At 46.5% G+C, this 21,561-nt stretch overlaps 1 protein-coding gene across 1 annotated transcript in view; it reads left to right on the top strand.

Annotated features, from left to right (window-relative positions):
• Positions 1 to 21,561, top strand: part of LOC120902365 (collagen alpha-5(IV) chain) — a 29,484-nt gene that overhangs the window by 1,600 nt on the left and 6,323 nt on the right. The window contains exon 2 of the mRNA XM_040311063.1: positions 21,349 to 21,531. Coding sequence (XP_040166997.1) covers positions 21,349 to 21,531 — 183 coding nt within the window. The remainder of the gene's footprint in view (positions 1 to 21,348; positions 21,532 to 21,561) is intronic.

The raw sequence follows: 21,561 nt of genomic DNA on the forward strand, positions 1-21,561 counted from the left end.
CCTGTCCCATCCCTATCCGGAATTTTATTTGCCAACCTCGTGCTGCTGCTGCTGCACACGGTTTGCTTTCTCATCATTTCTGACCCACGAAATTGGATCTCCTCCGCTCCATTGCCACCCTTGTGGAGCATATTTACTCCACCCCAAAACCTTACTCATTCCTTTTTTTGCCATCCTCATACCCCCATTCCAACCCAACGCTCACGATCGTGTTCAGTAATATCCGATTCAGCGCTTCACACCACCACCACGAATCACGGGTGTCTTATCAAACGGGGAAACGGTTGGCGCGTCTGTGAACGGCCCCGTTTGCCAATGGGTCCCGGGCTTTCCGGAGCCCCGGCTGTGTAGTAGCGACAGCCAACTGTCGTGCCAACGCACAATTCTCGGTAATCGTGAGCGCTGCTCGCGTAATGAGGTTAAAGTTGAAGTGTTATTTTTAACGCTTGCCGTCCCGTTCTGCCAGTGGGATGCTGTGCCAGTGAGATGCTTGAGCTGACCGTTTGGAGCCGGGGGTGGGGAAGCGTGCAATGCTGGGGAATGGGCGCGAACAGTGATAAGAAGCGAAACGGCTAGCCTTTACAACACCGTACCCGAGCCGCACAGCTGCTTGGGTTGGTTGGTTTGTGTGTTGGCGGGAGCATGAAATCTCGCGGATGTCGTGTCCCGCTTCCGTCCGGAAGTCGGATACGCCAAGACGGCTTACAAAGTATGTTACAAACGAGGCTGCGCAACAATGTGACGACGGTTTCTTCCAGTGTCGTCGTCATCGTCTAAGAGCTTCACATCCAAACATTAGCGGATGAAGAATATCTACTCTAACCAGTTTTGATTGTTTGCCTTACTGGAGTGGCTTAAAATAAACGGTGACATCAATGGTCCCGTTTTTCCAATGGATGACTAAGACGTATCAAGGACCTAATGGTTTGTTCTATCGAAAGCGAAGTTTGTTTGTTCGAATCCAATACCCTCCGAACCGGCGTCCACTGCAAATAGTTGCAACATTTTCCCACATTGACCATCCCATCCTACTGGGAGCATCATGGGTTCATGTCCATTTGTGCTAACAAAATCCCTTTTTAGTATTTGTGCTCCTTCACTTCAGACCCCGAGGAAGTGGTGTTAGTTTTTCATTTCTTTGAATTCTACGATGCGAAACTGCTGCAAACATTCAGCCTAGCTCACCGAGCTCACTTCAAAGGGGCTTACAAACGACCCGGAGGTGTTTCATTTCATTGGAGCGCGTCGTAAATGGTTTAAAGCGGTTGGCCACAGTAGCATGGCAGGGATGTGCGCTCGCACGCCGTCTCGACAGCATGGAATTTGATAAGTGGAAATTAAGGCATCCGAAATGTAGCGCACCAAGGACCCGGGACCGCTAAGACGCTGGCATTGATTATAGAATAACCGAACCCGGGGCATACACAGGACTTTGGCAGAACAAGCGAACATCTCCCGGGAGAAGTCATCGGAGAAGAAGTTTTAGGGTGGATGAGGGAAGAATGAATTTAATCGCACAACGTCTCGCACAATTTGCTCCTCAGTGTTGGTGCCGCGCCGCGCCGGCTTTATCAGCGGCCAGCATTTGTTGCTGTAATTATTTTAAATTATTTTTTTATTCTGGATTCTCGTGGAGTACTGGGCAGTAGCTTAGTTCTGCTATTTCCAGATTTGGCATTGGCAGCGCGACCGAGGGAGAATGATTTTTTTTTGTTTTGTGCGCGGTTCGCTAAGCGATACAGAGATTGGACAAAGGTTATCGGTGGTGTAGATGCCTCTGCCAGTGTCGGTTTAACGGTCTCACTGTGTGTGTGTCTTGGATCAGTGTTGAAATGCTTAGTTTCAAAGCTTTAAATTAGCTCAGCCAATGAAGCAAATCATTCTTAGCGAAAATGATGCAAGAAGTTATGAGCCACATGAGATCACAGATTTATTCAAAAGATGTGGACCAACCATTGCACAGAAGGAACACTCCCTCCTCCATCTCCACGGTCCATTCATTATCCTAGCTCGTCAAGCGACGCTTCCTACTTCCGCATAGTAACATCACTCGCCCAATTGAGCCAGATTGGCTGGAATTGAATTGGTGGCACAACACGATAATGAAGACATTGTTTTCTCCGCGTCATCCACAACCTACCTACCGAGCGATTAAGCGCTGTGAGCGCAACTGATCCGTACGGTTGTGGCACGTGGCAAATGAAGAATTGGATCAACATCAGCAAGCAGGCCTAGGCGCCCCCCTATCACGCCAGACAATCTGGTGCTACCATTTGTTGCGTGAGATATTGCGTGTCTTGCTCCACACTGATCATCGTCCTGCCTTGTCATCCAGCCGAGAGGTTGGCAATTAATTAATGCGTGCAAATGGCGTGCCATCTTCTTCTTGCCATCGGTGTCAGAAATTACATTAATCCCGGTGCCATTCACACTGCCCCGTCGACTGGTTCCGTATAGCTCGTTTCGAACAAAGTAGCACAATCTGTGCCGGACTCTGGTTTGTCTGGCGATGTGTCTGAAGATTGCATCGTCGTCGTTGTCGTCATCGGGTGCAGTGCATCAATTTGTCAAGATTTGCGAAAAGTTTGGAAAACTCATTACTGGTTGTTTATTTGTTTTGCTGCATCGAGGAGATTTTGTGGGCGGGCAGCGGGCTACACTCAATCGACGATTGTTTTACAACGCCCTATCAGCACTCGATTAAACATGCAAAGATCAGTGATCTTTGCGCATCTATGCATTCATTCATTAAAGTTCGTCGCCATCAGGTTCTGGTGGGGTTATTTCATTCGTATTGCGTCGCCTTCCGTCGTCCCCAGTCTCTCAAAGAGGTCAGTTTACATTACAATCGCAACTGGGGGATTGCATCTTCTCCAACGCCAGAATAACCAAAAACCCGGAGATATTCCTGCAGATGATGCGAGGATGTGAGTGCGACGAAGGGAGTTCGCGCTGACATCACCATCTTTCCGCCGTTGTTTATGGGGGGCGGGGGGGGGGGGGGCGAAGGAAAGCACATAACCATCGAGTGCATCCTGCCGCGGGGGCAGTTACAGCCGGTAGTAGTGAGAAAATATTTGCTCACCCGTCATGCAATTGTAGTTTATTATTGCACGATGCGTTTGGAAATAGTTCGTAGCGAGTCATAAAATTGCACCTCACTACATCGGTCCAAGAATAAATAGCAACGCATGCAAACCATATGTTTGGTTCGTGTGGTTTCAAATATTTCTACTGCCCAAAAGAAAAAAAAAGCTGAAACCACATAGTTGTGTGTGCGCCAGCTAGTTGAGGTTTTATGAAGAGGTCTCGGGAAGGTTATCGGCTCTCGACCTCGACCAGCGAGCTGTGATCTACACAAAACCGAGCGAAAGGATGATTCGACCCGCATGTGGGAGCTTAGTGTTCCATGCCATCGTTGAAATCGTTCTGCAATGAAATCCTCCCCACTATCGTTGCCCACCAGAAAGTCCCTCTCCGGCTGTCTTCGGTGCTGCTGCGAATGTTTTGTCCAGCGGAGCTTATCAGCAGCCAGGGAGTATGTTTTACACTGCGACCGCACTTTCTTTAGCCTGTTTGTCTGAATGTACACATTTTCATTGACATCACTGGACTTCGTTGTCTTGCTTCATGCTTTTTTGTTATATTGCTTTTGCTATTATATGGCTAAGGCAGTGTGGTGCTGTAATGTATAACATAAAACTGATTAACACACGTAGCGCTAACCTTTCGCGGTGAACTTTTCCGGTCGCCCAACGGTGATAAGTTCTATTCCGTCATCTTTGTGGCGAGTGTCGGGTACGTAATTAGGACAGTTGGAGTTTGATTGTGCTCGACTGTTCGCGTCCCGTGCTAGGCCACATATTTTCAGGCATTCACTTGCCGTTGTGGTTAAATTAAAGATATTTCCTGAACCACGCGTGTGCGTGTGGGATGTCTAACATTGTATTGTAAGCTGTCTAACAGGATGCTAGATGCAATGTATTAATTAGCTCAACTCCCAATCGGCATTAATTATGTTTGCCCATATCTCGTCTGGATCGGCAGGCGTAAACGGCTTAGGCACCCGTCGTGTACAGCTCAACAAATGGATCAATTTGTGTCACCAACAAGCGCTCTCTCCAGCCACTCTCCAAAACCTCACGAACGGCTAGCTCTCTGTGCCCGGGCGCACGATAGAAATCTAACCCATTACACCCACGAACTCATTTGCTTACGCTAATAGCAAAACCCTTGCACAGCTCCATGTCGAGCGGTATTGCATCTTCTCCCGCACATTCAGTCCCAACCAACAAACCAGCCTCGCGATGCGCTCTCCCGATGATTGCAGTTTGCAATCATGGTACAGCGCGACAAAACGAGCGAAAACAAATGGCGAGAGCATTATGATGGCGGTGTGGTGTTCGGGATCCAGGGGGCTTGTTTTTGTCGTTGCCTCCTAACAGTTGCTCCAGTTTATTTTCGACCCATGACGTTATGCTTCCTTCCGAAAATGCTTGCCCCCACTCACTTGCTGCCCTCTTGCCACTGCTATACATCTGCTATTCTCGGCTCGTGTTGTGTTAGAGTGGAGTGCAATTTTGTTAGCTCAGTGGATGCCAGCCTCTTTCTCCCGGTGTTGCTGCTACTGTGGTGCACATGGTGCTGTGTGCTGTACAATATTAGCATTGCTCAAACCCCGTCCCGAGTCCATCTCGTGGTCGTCATCTTCGTCGTGAGAGCACCAGGCGGTATTACGATTGTTTTGCACAATAACTAAAGATGATTATTTGCAGCTGGCGGGGTTTGGGACATTGTCCAGGCTTGAACATTGATTGCCATTCATGTTACAAAACATTATGCGAGTGATCTCAGTGCTCGGTGTGTTTGAAAATACTGACTGTCTATTTGACAGATGCGCCAGTTACTTGTCAGTTGACACACACTTTAACCGTTTGTTTGCTGATAAGCCGGTTCAATGCTACGTCCCGGATCAAGGGGCATTGAGTTGTAGCAACATAAATACGCTAGATCACAGGCACACAGGCGTACAAACGAATTATGAGCGGAAGCTTCTGTTACACTGTAGCACCAATTTCCAATCGCATCACTCCAACTCACACAGCTAGGTGTCAGGTTTCTGTTCGTAAATCCATTACAGGAAACACTTGCTCCGTCCGTGTCTTGATCGTCCGTGGAGGGTACGGTATTTTCAATTCCCAAACCCTTTCAGAGATGTGTAACAATTATAAGTCATTACCCCTTATCCACGCGTAGGACTGCCACCAGCAGCACAAACCTAGGCATTAGACGTTGTTATGACCTGCGAACGGTATGACGGTATGTTCGTTTTCAACCCATTAATATGAAATAAATTAGATGTTAAGAATCGAATGTAAACAGTTTGTACATCACCGGTGCTAGGTTGCCCAGAAAAACCAGCAGCCAACAGATCCACTCGACATTGTGTGTGTAAGGGCGTTTCATCATGACGAGATACGGGATCTTTAAGAAATGGTCCCCCACAACAACAACAACAGCATCTCCAAGAATGGGAGTTCAAGATGCGGAGAGGAACCTGATACGTTTCGGTACGTTCGGTTCCGCCCTATATGGGATGGATGATCAGCTGTTTGGGGTATAATATCACTTTCAGTGAACATTTTTTGACAGATTCTAGATGCGTAGGAAGCGCTATCTCTAATTTGACATTAGCCCACTCCACTTGTACACTGAACCAGAATGGAATTGGATTTTGTGAGCTAACGTCGAGCAAGTTACTCCCAACAATGCAAAACACTGACCGGCAATCGATCACCGACGAGGTGTTACTGCGTCAAGTAGCTTCGAAGTTGTAGAAATAATTTATCAACGTTCTAAACGCTACACACCTCCATTTATCTTATCCTAGTACTTCGCGCAAGAGGTTAAAACCGATTTAATAGGTCAATAAGACTCTTGAGAGGTAGCTTGGTAGGAAGGTGTTCCTGTCAGCAGATCTCGCACCGCTTTGATGATGGTGCTGGTTGGTGGTGGTGGAGTAGTATGCACTACTTCAAACATGCATTCTCCAGATTGCTAAACGCCGTCATCCCGTTGCTGAACAAAAACAGTACTGCGAGCGGAAACGTCAGCAGAACGTCTGCTCCACTTTTTTCCACCTCCACGTACGATACTTATGCTAAGCGATATTTATAGCTTCAAAGTGTTCGAACGGTTACGTTGTTGAAAGTACCGCCTCTTTAAGGTTGGCTTGATGTCTCTCTGATGAGTTGATTCGTTAAAGTCCCACCACGATCGGTATCGGAAACCGGCCAGATGATGTATCGAACATACGTTGCGCCTTGCATAGATTCGCTGCGACGCGATCATCAACTCCTAACGGCTGATCGGTTGATCGCTTGACGGGTGGAAATTGGGAAAATGCAGACACAGCAATCCACATTCCGCGTGATAATTCAACCAACGTGTAAGAACCTTGCGAACGTGGCACGCGTGCCTTGTGTCTTCGCCCCCCGGAAGCATCGGAAACTCCTGGTCTGGCACGCGATCTTCGTCACTCCAAGTTCTCCTCTCGTATATATTCCAAGCATGCTGAGTGTGATATTTATTGCACAATGAATGCTACCAGCTGCAGTGTGCACCAGCGCTTCTAGCAATCTGTACGCATTAGTCTTTACCGAATAAAAATGTAAAGGAAGGGAACGAGATTTTCCAACACACAGGTTCGTTGGATTGTTGATGTGAGTAAACAGAAGCAACAAAAATTCCCAATCACTCCTTCGTGGAGACTCGTAACTGTTTGTTGTACCGATGGGGATGTAAACATCTCAGACCGTGTGCTTGCGGTACCAGAAATCTGCCATACCGTGATGCGAGAGAAGCATGTGGAGCTCCTATGACCTGCCACCAGGAGCATATAGACCCGGTTAGAGTGTGCGGAGATTACGCATCACGTGTGGCACCGCCTCCCCTAAGTCGCACGCGATTTTGGTGCGGCAGTATCGTGCGAAAACCCATTCCAAAAATGGAACTGGTCCAATTTTATGCATTCTCGGTGCCCATTTATGGAGCCGATGCTATAAAGTCGGTCGTTCGTCGCGGTGCACTTCTCGGTGCGAAGTTGACATAAGCGGTACGTTTGGTACATTTAGTGCTGTAAGTTTGCATGATGTGCGTCCAACAGTTGGCCGGGATTGGCGCCCATCATTAGCCGAGGTGCGGTGTTGAAAAGTTGATGGAAAAGACAGGATACAGTCACCTGTCCGATATCACATCACGATCGCTAGACGATCACTATTATGTTACCATCTTCAAACACATGATCGGTTCTTTAAGGTGACAGCTTGTCACTTCTTACATCGAACAAATTGTTCTCACCCTAACACTGTGTCACAAGGTATAGATGGACCTGGCCAATTCGTGTTCGCCTTCGCCTCCAGCTCAAACCTCTAGAATGCGCTGATGTTGCTGCAGGAGACTTGCTTCACCAACATCGGCTCCACACAGCCGTGGGGTGTACATTTAGGTGCAATAAAATATTTTAAATTTCCATCCGTCGTCGGCATCAGGCAGGCCCGGAGTTTCAAAAATAGCATCCACGAAACACCGTATCGGATGCAATCGCTCGCTGTGTACACGGGCGGCTCCAGGCGGGCGTTGTTTTTCCACCGTAGTTTTTCGGTGTCTCGGTCTGGCCAGGAAAATGATGCCAGTGTGCAACTACCCGGCCCCGCCGCATACCGTAGCTGTTTTAATCTCTTCTTTCACCAACCGATTCCATCTGGCTTAAAAGGCGAGCACAGTGGAACTGTACGTGTGTAAATGGAGTTCCATTCATGACTCACACGGTGCGAAATGCACCCCGCTGATGTGGGCAGAATCATTCCGGATGACATCTTAAGAACATCTACGGTACTGCTACGGTTTGTACAGGTTTTTGGTTGCGATACAGCGTATCGTCGATAAACACAGACACACCATCGACGCCATCCTGTCGGGGTTTTCGTCTCTCGCTTGAACAAGGATTGCACAATCTAAGCAATGGAATACGGTTTGGTTGATTGATTTTCCCTCCCGTACTGAAAGATCTCACATATGCTTTCTACGCGCTCAAAGTCGGTTTGTTCTACCGCCGCGTATGCTGTGGTTCTGCTGTGCTGAAGATGTTGCGCGCTCTGCTGTTGTTTCTGTACACATAAACAGAAAGTGTATTTCCGCTCTGGTTTCAGTGTAGCGTTGCAAATCTTTGCACGGAACTCTACTGGCAGATGTTTTCTGCATTCGGGGGCTGTGATGAGCATACGGAAAAGGGTTCTTCTGAATGTCTGGGAGGTCCCACTGGAATTCTGAGAAAGTGCATTGAAATGAGTTGCTGAGGAGATGGTCGCGTTCGATTGAAAGTGGACGTTGAAATGCCATTGGAGCTACATAAGACATGGCTGGAGTATAAATCAACAAGAAATAGCAGAAGATACTTCACTGATCCATTCACAGTTTTGACTGCAATATCTCAATTCTCTTTAGTCTTCTTTTGCTCATCATTGACCAATCCTGGCTCTACCGTACCACGTACCTTCTCATTATTGTAACCAGTTTTTGGGCGTATGCAAAATAGAAAGTATGCAAAAAGGCATTTCCAGCTTCATCCCTTTCTAGGCGAAGAAACCTTCAGCGAAGCGCTGGAATCTCTTGCCTTGGGACAGCTCAAAACTCTCCCCGAACCAAGAAAACTTCTACCTACGAGCATCGGCATCGTCGTCGTTGTCGTCGTTGCTTGGGCCACGTACGCGCGTCCGAACTCCGATGCACTCCCTCGAAACCCAATAGACGGAGGACGCTCGATGCATTTCTTTCCAAACCCCCGCCCGAATGGAGAGTTTTGTTTACGCGTGAAGGAATTTATTTTCAGACACTTTCCTAGTTTCTTTCTATTTTTACCCCCTCACACCAAGCCGAAAACCGTTCTCGGCAGAGTGTCCCGGGAAGCGGGCCCCCGGGTTTATAATTGTTGCCCTTTTTTGAATCGACCAGTGTTGCAGTGCTGGGAATCTAGAAATTTCCCGTTGCCCACTACTGGATTGAGGATGGAACGTGAAGCCACCTCACTTCACCGGGAAAGCTGGTCGTTCCGGTTAATCCACACCAACAGCAGCAGCAGGCCCAACACGCTTGGGATGTTGAGTTATGTGCATGGATTGAATTTTATGTCCGGAGAACAATTAATCTACGCTTATTAGCGATCTTGATTTATTTAATTTGCATCTCATCTGTCAACTGGTTCATTGAGTGTGAGTAACTTTTAATTTCATCCAACTCAAACTCAAAGGATGATGTATATATCAGTATAAGAAACAATCTAACAAACTCGCTGCCAGCGACGTTTTTCGACGATCTTTTGCCCTCGGCTCAGGGGCTAAAAACATTCTGTTGGTATCTTTCGCAACAAGTTGCCACATGCTGCGGTTCTTCCTTTCGGAGTTATTCTTCCCGCGACTCATGCACATCTCTCTTCTTGGAAATGATCCGGTCGCCACAGGCACCAGAACGCACTAATTGGGGTTTCAGTTCGAGGTGGGGGCCTGTCGGGCGCTGTCGCTACGGTGCGCCAAGACCTTGCACCCAGTTCTAGCGACGCATGAAACCTAGCAACTTATGGACCTAGTTTTGCTTTCGTTCACGATCCTCGGTCCCATGCAAAAGGTCGCATACGCATACACAGGCGGCGTTTCCCGTCACAGATTCTGGAGTTCAAGGCAGAAGAGCTGCTGCGCACACTGCTTTTTGCTGCCGCCTTGCCACATTATGCAAGATGCCGGCAAGCGCCAGCCGCTCGCATCATTACCGTCGGAAGTCGTTTCGCGAACATCGGGGCAGAATGAGACGAGATTGCAAGTGGGGCATCCTACATAAAGAGTTTGGCTCATAAATCACAACCGTGAAGCGCGTTGATGGTGCTGCTGCACTTTGTTGCATCCCGCGGCACACGTTTGGAGCTAAAACTTCTCTGGGTCTATGTCAACCCTCCTCCACGCCCCAGTCTGACATCATCCCCGAAGAACCTGCAGAAGGTGACGAGATAATTGTGCATCTTGGGGCGGTCTCCTTCTCTGCCGGCTCCTAAAACTTAGCTGGGACTCGTTTCGGTGTGCATTTCGCCCCGATGTCACCGCGTGATGGTCAACGTCCATCGGGGACCCGAAGCCGGCCGTTTCATGTTCGGTGCAAATTTATAGTCATGCCGGACAACAGTGGTGCTGGTGGTAGTGCAAAGCCAAACCAAAACCTCCTACATGTGAGCCGGTACGTGCTGACCTAATGCGCCAAATGCACGCTTGAACGGCAGGAAAGGTTTTGGTTGGGAAACCAGTGAAGTGTTTCTTCCCCTTTTCTGGCGGGGTTTTTGTTGTTGTTCGTTGGCTGTTTTATTTTCGCGCCTATGCTTACAGCCAAGTTGATGCTGGCGCGGTACTGAGATTGTGCGTGACTGGCCTAAAGGCTGTCCCGACTGTTTGCTCCATTCCTCCGGTTTGTCCGGCTTGGACGATCGTTGGAGGGCGTTGGCGTTGTAATTTTTCGATCACAAAATCCGATTTACGATCCAATGTGTTGTGCGTCGGTTGGGCGTAGTAGATCTGTCCAGCGCAGGCGACCAGTGTGTGTGTGTGTGTGTGTGTGTGTGTGTGTAAGAGAGAGAGAGTTGTTTTCGCCTGTTGCTTCTCTTTATTGTGCGTCTTCTTCTTGAGGTTGAAAGCGAAATTCACTGCCCAACGATCATCGCCTTAAAGGGGATGGAATAATAAAGTGAAATAATCTATGAACAGATGACTATCTCGACAAATTGGAAGTGTTAAAATGGGGCACTGTCGGTACTTGTGGGTTTTAAGCTTCAGTTGTTAAGTATCATAATTTTAATTAGGGTATAATATTTACTTATAACGCACATGTGCGCGGGAGGATCACCGCGATCCATTGGCTAGACCCGCAGGCTACTATAGCGCGCTAGGCGTGTTCAATTCTCATCTGGATCCTTCACTAGTAACCACCCGGTTGCTTGGTATTTACTAATACGTTTAGAAGGCAGGTCTACTGCTACGACTGCGTAGTTCGTAACGCCAAAAAGAAGAAGACGAAGAAGAGCACAGTACATCTGCTTTAAAACCTTCGTAACAAACAAAATACGGCTGTTGTTTTAAACTGTGTGCGGCGTTTGTTATTAGGAAACTACCATTGCTCCAGACTAGCCAAAACGTGCCTGTAAATCAAAACATTGCTGACGAAACCTTTACTGTGGCGCTTCCATACTCTGATCTCTGAGCGACAACCCCCAGATGGACTGAACTGGTGTTCGATTGTACTTTCATCGCATCAAATCAATTTTTTGTCGAATAAAATCAATGCTTCTTCTAGCCTTTCTTCCAGCACGAAAATCCCATTCGCGCATCTACTGACGACGGTATGTAATCGGCGTTTACTGTCCATCATTGAAACTCTTCCTAAGTAAACAGTGCAGCGTAGGAGATGAAGGCGAATGAAACAGAGGGAAAAAAAACTCTCTCATTTGTTTTTTTTTCCAAACCGCAAATCCCTGCTCGATGTAAACACGGTGATCCTATTCGTGCAGCAAATGATGTGGAAGAGTTTGAGCAGAAAATCCCGAGCTCCCGTCCCGAGGTGCATAAATCACCATCCCATACACGCATTTACTTATACCCCTTTCCAGGACCACCCATGGAGCGCACGAAGATCCCCAAGGGCTCTCGCATGACATACCGGCCCTGTACCATTTCATTTGACGCGTGCCCTAAAGATCATGCCCGAGCGGTAGCACTGAATCCTGCTGCTCTTGAAACGGGTGTACCCATGATTGGAAGCTTGCCAGCTGCCTGCTGCCCGTGGAGTACGCGGACGTCCATCAAAGGCGCTCTAGCCGCGTGTAAAAAAAACACAAACTACTTCTCCTCCTCCTGGTAGCGCAAAGTAAAAGCGATCGAGCATATGTTCTTTTCCAGCAAGCAAAGGCGGAAAATAAGGTATTCGCCAAGAATGTTGATGCAATCTACAGATGACACCATCTTCTCAGGCGGATGTGGTGCATCGCGGGGCTATTCAATCATCAGTGCGATGACATAATTACTGAGGAGATGAGATCAGCGCAGAATGGGGCCATTTTAGGCTGGCGACAAGCGGACTGGTGTTGTTTTCTCGGGCTTACAAAACGAGGCTGATAGCAAAACTGGGCCTACCATTGTCGCGCTTAATTGTTTAATTTGCGCGTGTTAATTTGCGCGGCCCGGTGTACATCAAAGTGGTGCAACGTTGTAAGTACATCGGAGGGGTGGGCAGCTTTAGCACAAATGGAGAGAAATCTGACCATCAACGGTTATCATTGCTGATGTGATAGAGGAATGCTGGACGGATTAGAATGTTGGACTAGATAAGGAGCTCCGTGTTGGAGGCATTGTTGATGGACTTTGGTCTGGTTCTTATTGCTTCACATCTTGACGAAATCCCACTTCCTAATTACAAAGATCCTAATTCTAATTCTCTGGAAATAGACTCAATAAGTATGAGCAACCGGAAAACCTGACGAATGATATCTCCTATAAGCTCTCTCTCTCTCTCTGTTAATGATGTTTGCCACCGGTTCCGGTTTGTTAATATCAATGATCCATGAGAAGACATTCCGATTCGGTCGACGAAAAGGTCGGGGAGTCGAAATCTCCTACGACCGCAAACAGATATGGCCGTTTGTTCGGTGCTGATTTATTGCCTGTCCATAAATTAATGTGCCACTGCGCTGCTACTGGTGAAGTGCCTGGTTTCAATCTGCACATCAGAGCGCGGTTGTGTAGTTTCCCGGTCCCACAGGCAGATCCAACCAAAGATCAGATTGTAAGCGATCTAGGTTTTGGGGAGAGGGATACATATAACAAAAATAACAACATGCATCCCACATGTCTTGTTCGTTCCCATATTGGGAATTTCCATCAATTTGCCAATCAATTTGCTTCGCTTTGGGGATGGGGTTTCCTTTTATTTTTTTGTTGTTGTAATTTTACTTTCCCGTTCGTTAATTTCACGAAGAAAGTGCGTAGCGCAAGGCGGGTTGAATTTATCAACCCTTTCTCACACGCAACAAGCTTGGATAAGCGTTCTAACACTGATTGAAGTGGCTAGTAGGGCACTGATGATAGCCCCATTTACACCATCTCGAGTCCGGGAAGTGTTAGGACACGTGGCGTTCGCACATAACCTTCAAACGCCTGGCGGCCATTGTGCCATATCCTGCCTGCTGGCAATGTGTAGGGCTCGCTCGCTCACTGCGGAGGATTTGTTATCAAAGCGGTACAATTTCTCCCCCCAAAAAGCCGATAAGCCCTGCCGGTTTATTCTCAGCCTCTTCCCCCCCCCCCCTCTTTCATAAGCCATGTGCTCGCCGTCGAACACGTTTGGTTTTGTTTTTAGAGCGGAAGCGTGTTGCCTTTGCGCTGGTAAGCTGCTGCGAGATGCTTTTTTATATACTTGGTTTGATTTGCGCAATGCCAGGAAGTGGTGATACGCAGTCAACTCCCCGCTGCTTGCCACCCACTTGAGACTTCCTTTTCTGGCCCCTCCACAGTGCGTGTGTGTGTGTGTGTGTGTGTGTTTCTTGCCTTCTTCGTGTGATAAGTGACTAAAATGTTGCAAAAAGATCTCAAGTAAGTGTGGACAACGACACTCGCCGACACGTAAGCCACACACACACAAACTGTCTACTACTCCTACGCCAGATGGAAACAGACCGGATCGCGGCAACAAGTAAGCCGTATCGCGAAATCGTACAATGACCACAAATACCAAAAATAAAAAATAAAACCCTCACTCACCCCAACGGGATCCGATGGCGATCTCTAATACACTCTGCGTGCATATCGTCATCGGTGGTTTGGGGTGACGAGTTGTATTAGATGGCAACAGGCGACAGAAGCAGAAAAAAACAACAACCGCAACAACCGAAGCCATTCATAAGTGGGGCCTGGGTGGGGACCGTACGCGATTGTTAATGAGCAGAGTTTCATTCATCTGTTGCTACTCGCCAAAATGCGGCATGGGAAGTATGGTTTGTGCTCTTGTGGATTGGTGAGAGCACAAGCGCAATTATCACATCTTGCGAACGGATGTGTCTGGTGAAGCGGTTTTCAAAAGCAACGATCGTTCTGGGTTTTATGTTTTAGATTCTTTTCTTCCTACAAAGACTGCCAATGGGGACTCATCGAGGGTGGGTGATGTTTGATGAAGAATATGTGTACCTTGTTTTTATTTTTGCACCGACTTCTTTTGATGTATCTTTTTCGCTCCAACTGCTACTGTGCGTAAGTGTGTTTATCTTTCTGTATCTGAGCCGACGGGATCCTGGGTTCTCGCATTGGCAGTGGAAGTAATTATTTATGTAAGACATTCCATGTGCAAATTCGATTGATCAGTAGATGCGACGTAATGCCGATGTAATGCGATGTTTATCATAACCGCCCAGAAGCATAATCGAGAGACGATGAACTGTTCTAGTTTGAAATGGTAAATTAACTATGTTTTCTTTCTTTTTTATGGTGGTATGATTCATAGCATGATTGATAGAAGATCTAGTAAGATGGAGAAAGTGTCAGTGAACCCACAAATCAAATGTCAAGTCTAATGTATCCTGCAAACAAACTGTGGCGGACGTTATTTTAACAACGATCTATGCAGTCGCACCGATTCTTTTGATTGTTGATCGCCTATATTACTTATAGCTTTGGGTTACTCAATGGGTTACTGGGCTCTAGAATTGGAATGGTAGATACAGATTGAAGCTGATTCACATTCAGTGGAATGATCTTTTTGGAGTTTAAATCCTCTGAAAAAAATCTGAATTAAATCCTAAAGAAAATCTGTAAAATGTTGGGGTTTTAAATGTTTCGAATTAAACCAGCATTCTTTTGGTTGGTTCTGAGGCTTTTTGATCTCGTAACTCAACTAGTTTAGAATTCTACCAAATACGAATACGGTCTCAACATGTGTGATATAAATGGTCAAAAACAGGAAAACAGCCAATAACTTGAGGGACAGATACAGCGTTTTCCAACGTTTTTTGGTTGAATCTCGAAGATTGTTTGATGCTTCTCGTAGTTTTTTAAATTGTTTTCACGATTTATTGGGCGTTTCTCAGACATTTTTGGATCCAATGTATTGATTTCCAATCGGAAGACTAGAATAAATTGTGGAAACGATCCAAAAATTGATAGGAAACACTGAACAAATCGACGAACTCAAAATATTACGGCAAGCAAGCAATAAGTCGTGGGGAACTCTTTAACACATATCTGAAAAGCTGTAAAAAAACTCCAAAGACACATTTTAATCATTTAGAGCAACTGTAGCACAAAAATAGATTAAGCAACATTATCTTTTCTCATCCAACATAATTGTTATATTACTTTGTTGTTATCCTTGAGGTCCACAATTTTCCGGCAAGCTATATTCTGAATTGTCGATTCTTTTTAAACTCTTCTTTGAGCTAACCTTTTATTAGCATTAATAACTTCGTAACGAACCCGAACTGTGAACAAAACCGACCGTCTCCTGGGAGACCTGGGAATGCCCTGGGAAGTCGTGTGGGACGTCCAAACGCCCTGCCCCTCGGGGGCCACATTCCTCACTCCCGAACGCGCCACTCCATTCTATCAGCAGAATGAGCGGTGTTAATGAACTTGCAGCCGATGCAACAGGAAACCTGCTAACGTGGGACATTTTTGGGCTTGTGTGTGGCATTGCTTTTGCTCCGTTTATGGTCACATACGAGCACACACACATAGTCAGCTGTTAATGGCTGTGGAATGAAACGTCACACGCAATGCAATTCTAGTGAGGTGATTTGTGATTGTGATTGCACTTCTTGCCCCAATGACACTGGCATGTGTGTGTGTGTGTGTGTGTGTGTGTGTGTGTGTGTGTGTGTGTGTGTGTGTGTGTGTGTGTGTGTGTGTGTGTATATTACGCAAATAGTTCTAACAATTGAACACAGTAGAACGCTTCTAAACGTCCGGCATCCGTACCCCGAATGCCGTGCATTAGTCACACTTCCGAGCATATGGTTTTCTCATCTAGCGGCGTGTAACACACATGGTGTGTGCGATCGAAAACGATCTGTCGTTCGCCCGGTCCACGGATCAGAGGAAAACAAACCAAAAGAAAAAAAACCGGGAAGAAAACTGGCGGCATTTCCCTCCAAAGAAACCGCGGCCAAGAATGAAAGAATAACAGAACCCCACGCCCCATCCCCTCCCATCGCCAGTGTGCTGCAGGGAGCGAAACGAAATTGCAACAAGAAAGCAAGCATCACCACACGCCTCTCCGGGAGTCTCCGGTTTCGTTTGGCGCGCGGCTGCAGCAGGATGAAAAATGCCGATGATGCAAGATTTACCCGCGATGATCCCGCGGTGGCAATGTGCCGCGACGTTCCGCGCGATCCCGATAAATAGCTCTGTGTGTATTGGCATTGTGTGTGTGTGTGTATTTATAAATGAAATGCATGCGCGTCGATTCTTGCCGTGTGTGTATTGGGCGGCGCGTGTAAAACACACAACACCGCGCCCATGCAAATCTGCCGCCACAGTTTGCAAGGCTCATTACAATGTGCATAGCAAGTGCATCTTCACTTGCAACGTCGTCCGAAGCCGCTCCAGAGCGAAGCATGGCACAGCGCGATTCCGTGCACTAATTATCAATTTAGCGAATATTTGTTTTTATTGCCCCTCTTCGTACACTTGGCGCTCGTTGCGGGGTTTTTTCACACACGCATGAAGAATGGTCCATATGCCCTTCGGTTTCGTTTATGCAATGATCTTGTTTTGTCCGAAAGCGATCATCCACGACGGAAGGAAAGAAATGGAAGGAGGCTGACATCATTGCTGGTGGCTGGTGTGAGCGTTCGTTTGTTTTGCCGATGAAAAGTGATTTCATTCGCTCGCCAGGGAGATACAGTTTTTCCACTATTTTAAACAGAAAGTTGCACTACTTTTGAACGAAAAAAGTCCAACCAATTGTTCAGCAAGTTCATCCGGAAGATGGGGGATAAATAAATTGTGTAATCCCTATTTTGTACAATTATCGCAACAGCAGCAAATCATAATCAGGTCGACTGTTTATTCTTACGATGACGAGCGACCGACCCGCTTCTTTCCAATCCCACTGTTTGTTTACACCGACCGACAGCCAACCTCCCCACCCGAGATCATCTTCAAAGATCTCGTCGGATGTGTTTTTACCATCCCAGTTGAACGACAGCCGGGACACACAAATATCTCACGCAATCGATCGCAACAACTGCCGGCGAGCGTCTTTCGCCGCTCGTTAGATAAACAGCCACACTGTCCTTCAGCCTGCGATGTGTATTGGTTCGTTCCGCACGGATCACAAGCAAACTTCCAGCAGCCGGAGGCCGGAAGTGTAATTTTAAGCATGCGGCCGTACGCCCATTTTTCGCAGTGATTTTCGGGACGGCTCAATGGCTACAGAATGCTACAAAATGCCCAAGAAAACATCACATTTTTCCCGCGTTGTGGAAAGAGCATGCTGGTAACATGACCACACCCGCACCACCACCACACCACCACCACCGCTAGTACCCCAATTTCGGGTGTGTGCTGGTAAACCGATACCACCACCGCCGGCAATGCATGCCTCGTTCCATCACCCATCAGCAACTGTCAAAGAGGCGGAACGGAACACATGTTTCGGCGCGTTGCAATCGGAAGTCGGTGCACGGGTGACACGCGGTGACGATCCGACGCGGGGGAGATGCGTTAATAGATGGCTTTCTAATAGTCCGAGCGTAGTGCGGTGGTGCGAGTGTTGAGCCGCGACGCGACGCAATTAGAGGCGGCAAGCGCGAATAGCTTCGGCGATGATTTAGTGCCTGCCGCGATTTAGTTTAGGTGCAGAGGTGCGTTTGGTGGTTCCGCGTTTAATTGCTGGCGCGCTGGGGTTGGGTGCGCAGGTCGGTCGAGTCGGACGGCAATCGAGTCTTTAATGTTTCCTAATAGTTACAGACACATGATTCGTTTTGCTGTCGTTAAAAATACGGGAGCTAGTAAATCTATTGTTACATAAAATATGTCTCACTTAATAAAAAGGGACACAGTTTCATTGCTGTATGTTTTTTTACAAGCAATTAGAAAATCTAAACGTTCAATCTAAATTATCATGATTCTTTATTGACAAAGTGGTGTAACAAGAGGTTAATGGCTGCAGCTAATATTAATTTAAACATTGATAATTATCCTTTCTTTGCCTCAAGACAATCATATGCTTACAACAAACATACGGTTTTGGTCCACCATTGCTTTTGAAATTGTGAAAAAGTTATTTCACATTCTTTTGCAAAATAATAGTATTTATAATATAAATATCTTCCGGATATTTTGAGAATTATTGCAACTTATAACATACGAATTTCTTTTCAAATCATATTTATCTATGAGTGTTCGCTAAAAAAAAAGATCTATTATACAGCCAAGCCTAACTGGATTATTTCAATTGGATTATTGGATTATTTTAAGTTGTTGTTTACATTTAACCAGTTTTATCCGTGCGTCCTTTAGTTATGAGAAATTGATAGGACGGTGCATTTTATAATTATACTTTTAATTACATTTGTCTCTAATAAACTGTTACAATTATTTCCTAAGCCTATCTGCATTACTTCATGTTTTCATATATCAATAATTTTCAGTGTGTTTATGGTATTTTTTTGTTAAAAAAGTTGGTCCCAAACATATGAGTAGTTATTCGTTTTCATTTTCATTTTTATTTAAAAAAAACTCACTTTTACTCAAATATGAATAACAATTTCCATAAGTTGCCGTTTCGTTACTGTTTATGCAATGAAGATTTAAATTGCGATCGTGCGCTGTCTCACACTATTATAATTTTAATACGAATTAACATCACGTTCAGCCCGTAACTCCAAAAAAAGCGAATTCTCCTCGTACAAATGAAGAAATAAAAATAAACACCGCAAAAGTGAAAGGAATGCAGTGCAGGGCACACGATTGATAACCAACCATTAAAATCCTTCCGCCGAGAAGCGAAACGATGCTTTTGAGCGAAATTCAACCATAAACAAGCAAGGGTTTGTGTAACAGTTAACCGGCGTTGCAAATAATACATAGAGAAAACAACGCATGAAGCAACAAAAAGAGGGGAATCACATTTAGAATGACTGAAAACAAAAATCACTTTCAATTCAATAAATTGTTCTGCGTGTAAATAAAATTAGGTACCGCGCGCACCCTTGTCGACAGGATACACATGGAGGTAAAATTCAACAATCCTTCATTTGTACACAACACGTACCGAATGTTAACGCCACCGGTTAACATTCTGTTTGGCTCTCGATTCGGGCCTTTTTTTTGTTCTCGAATCCATTAAGAAGTTAATGATCATCTTTCGCTGCCGTCGTTCCATCGGACATTAAGCGAGGTTGTGTATCTGCAAGGATCGCCAGCCGCAGGCCGTAATCTGTCTCAACCCTGCCCTAGACAGTGGTCAGACTCAGCGGTAGGCACCAGCACCAGGAAGATCGAGAAAAAATCACCGCAAAAAGCAAAAAAAAAAAACACACACACACTTTAAAACGTCTCTACCCTTTAAATTGATTAATTTTTACTGCCCCAACATTCGACGGCCGCAACAGTGCGGTCAATGTTTAAAAATGCATTTCACCAACCCACCCATTCTCTCGACACCCCTCTTGTTGCGCACAAACGCAACGGGAGAGAAATTTCGCGCGATACATTTACGCTAACTGGTTTTATGTTTAAGGGTCCCTCATGAAGGAACAAAAAGAAAGAACCAAATAAAAAACACATACACACACGCAACCTCCCAGCCATTTTTTGGTGGGTAGGTACCGTAAATTCTTGGTGATGGCTTTCCATGCACGCCTTACCATGGCCAGGGAACTGCGAGAACTGGTTTGGTGTGTCCAAAATTTGCCCAAGTTTCGGGAGAGCCCTTTTACGCCACGAAGATGATTGTCTTCTGCTGCACCACCACCGTGGTGAATGGCGCGTAGAATTTACACCAGACAATTGGGCAAGGAGCAAGAAGACATTTGTGACCTGTGGTGGACCTGTGCTCGATCGGTTGGTACTTTCCAACCCACCATTCCTTCCGGGGAGAAAACTGGGGAAAGAAATTTCGCGCGCCACAGTTACACCGCCCCACTGTGGACAAATTTCACGTCACGAAGTGTGTTCCACCGAGCACGAACTTATCAGCCAAGGGTTTGGTTTCGATTGTTTTGTGCTTGCCTGCCGATTCCGTGGAGTGATGCCGCCAAACGACGTCCAACGACGCGAAGGTAGTTATTATGCAGATTTAGAGAGTCGCTTGCATCAAGTTGAAGTCAATATGCCGATTCGATATCCCCCACGGGGAACCAGTCTCGGGAAGATCTCCCGTTCGCATTCCCGGCTGATCAGGGTAATGGCATTCCGAGCCATTTCCAACTCGGCTATGCGGCCATAAGCGTGTCAGATACTAATCCAGCCCAAACAAGCGCACGTTTGTGTTGAGATTAAGGATGATGTTTGAGATACTTTGTTGTTTTTGACAGAAAATCAATAATGTTGTAATTCGGGGCGAAATGGAATATCAACCGGGGCGAAATAGAGCCTGAGCGATCGAAGCGCTAACACGACCACTGCAAGAGCATTAAAATACAGAACGTTGAGCAATAAAACAACTCCAACGCAATGTGTGTAATACGTGTGCCCCACCACACCTCGGGGGGCATCTTCCGCAGCACTGCGCCGCCCCTTCAGCTGTCAGCAGCTTGATCTGTACCAGCATGAAATTGCAGATGCTGCAAGAAGCCGAACGTATACGCGCCCTCAGTACACCCTCTGGTTACACCGTGCCAGGAAAACACATTTTATCACCACACACACACACATATGTCCGCTTGCTCAACGGATCCGCTTGCTGTGGAATTCGCTTCGGAAAACAAAGTTTTTCCTTTCGGGCGAAGTGTGCGCGCGGGCACACAAGCCTTCACTGCATCGCCCAAACAGAAAGGCAAAGGCAGCACAACCAACAGTCTGGAAGCATGAATGGTTTGTTTTTCTATTTTTATGACTCCTGGCGATTGCTTCACCTTCACCACAGCGGCACTAACCGGCAGCTCGGTTCGGCCCACAAGAACTCCTTCTTGTTGCCCCAATAATGCTCCGAATTTAGGTCATCTGAATGATGATGGGGCGATGATGTGGTTACGATTTCAAATGCTGCGATCGAGAAATGATTCATATGACTTTAATGCTTTCCTTTGTTGGTGTGTACTTGCAGGTCTGCAACCAGACGGTATGTGACTGTAAAGGAGTGAAGGGACCGCCGGGACAGATTGGGCCGCACGGTGTACCAGGGCAGTTTGGCGATCCGGGCGATATTGGGTACGATGGGCCGCCGGGACTACGCGGCGATCGTGGAAATCGAGGCGAAATGGGCACGAGTGGACCGAAAGGATATCGTGTAAGTATCAGCGATGGATGTTCCAAAAAC

The sequence above is a fragment of the Anopheles arabiensis genome, chromosome 3, assembly GCF_016920715.1.
Source record: "Anopheles arabiensis isolate DONGOLA chromosome 3, AaraD3, whole genome shotgun sequence".
Lineage (NCBI taxonomy): Eukaryota > Metazoa > Arthropoda > Insecta > Diptera > Culicidae > Anopheles > Anopheles arabiensis.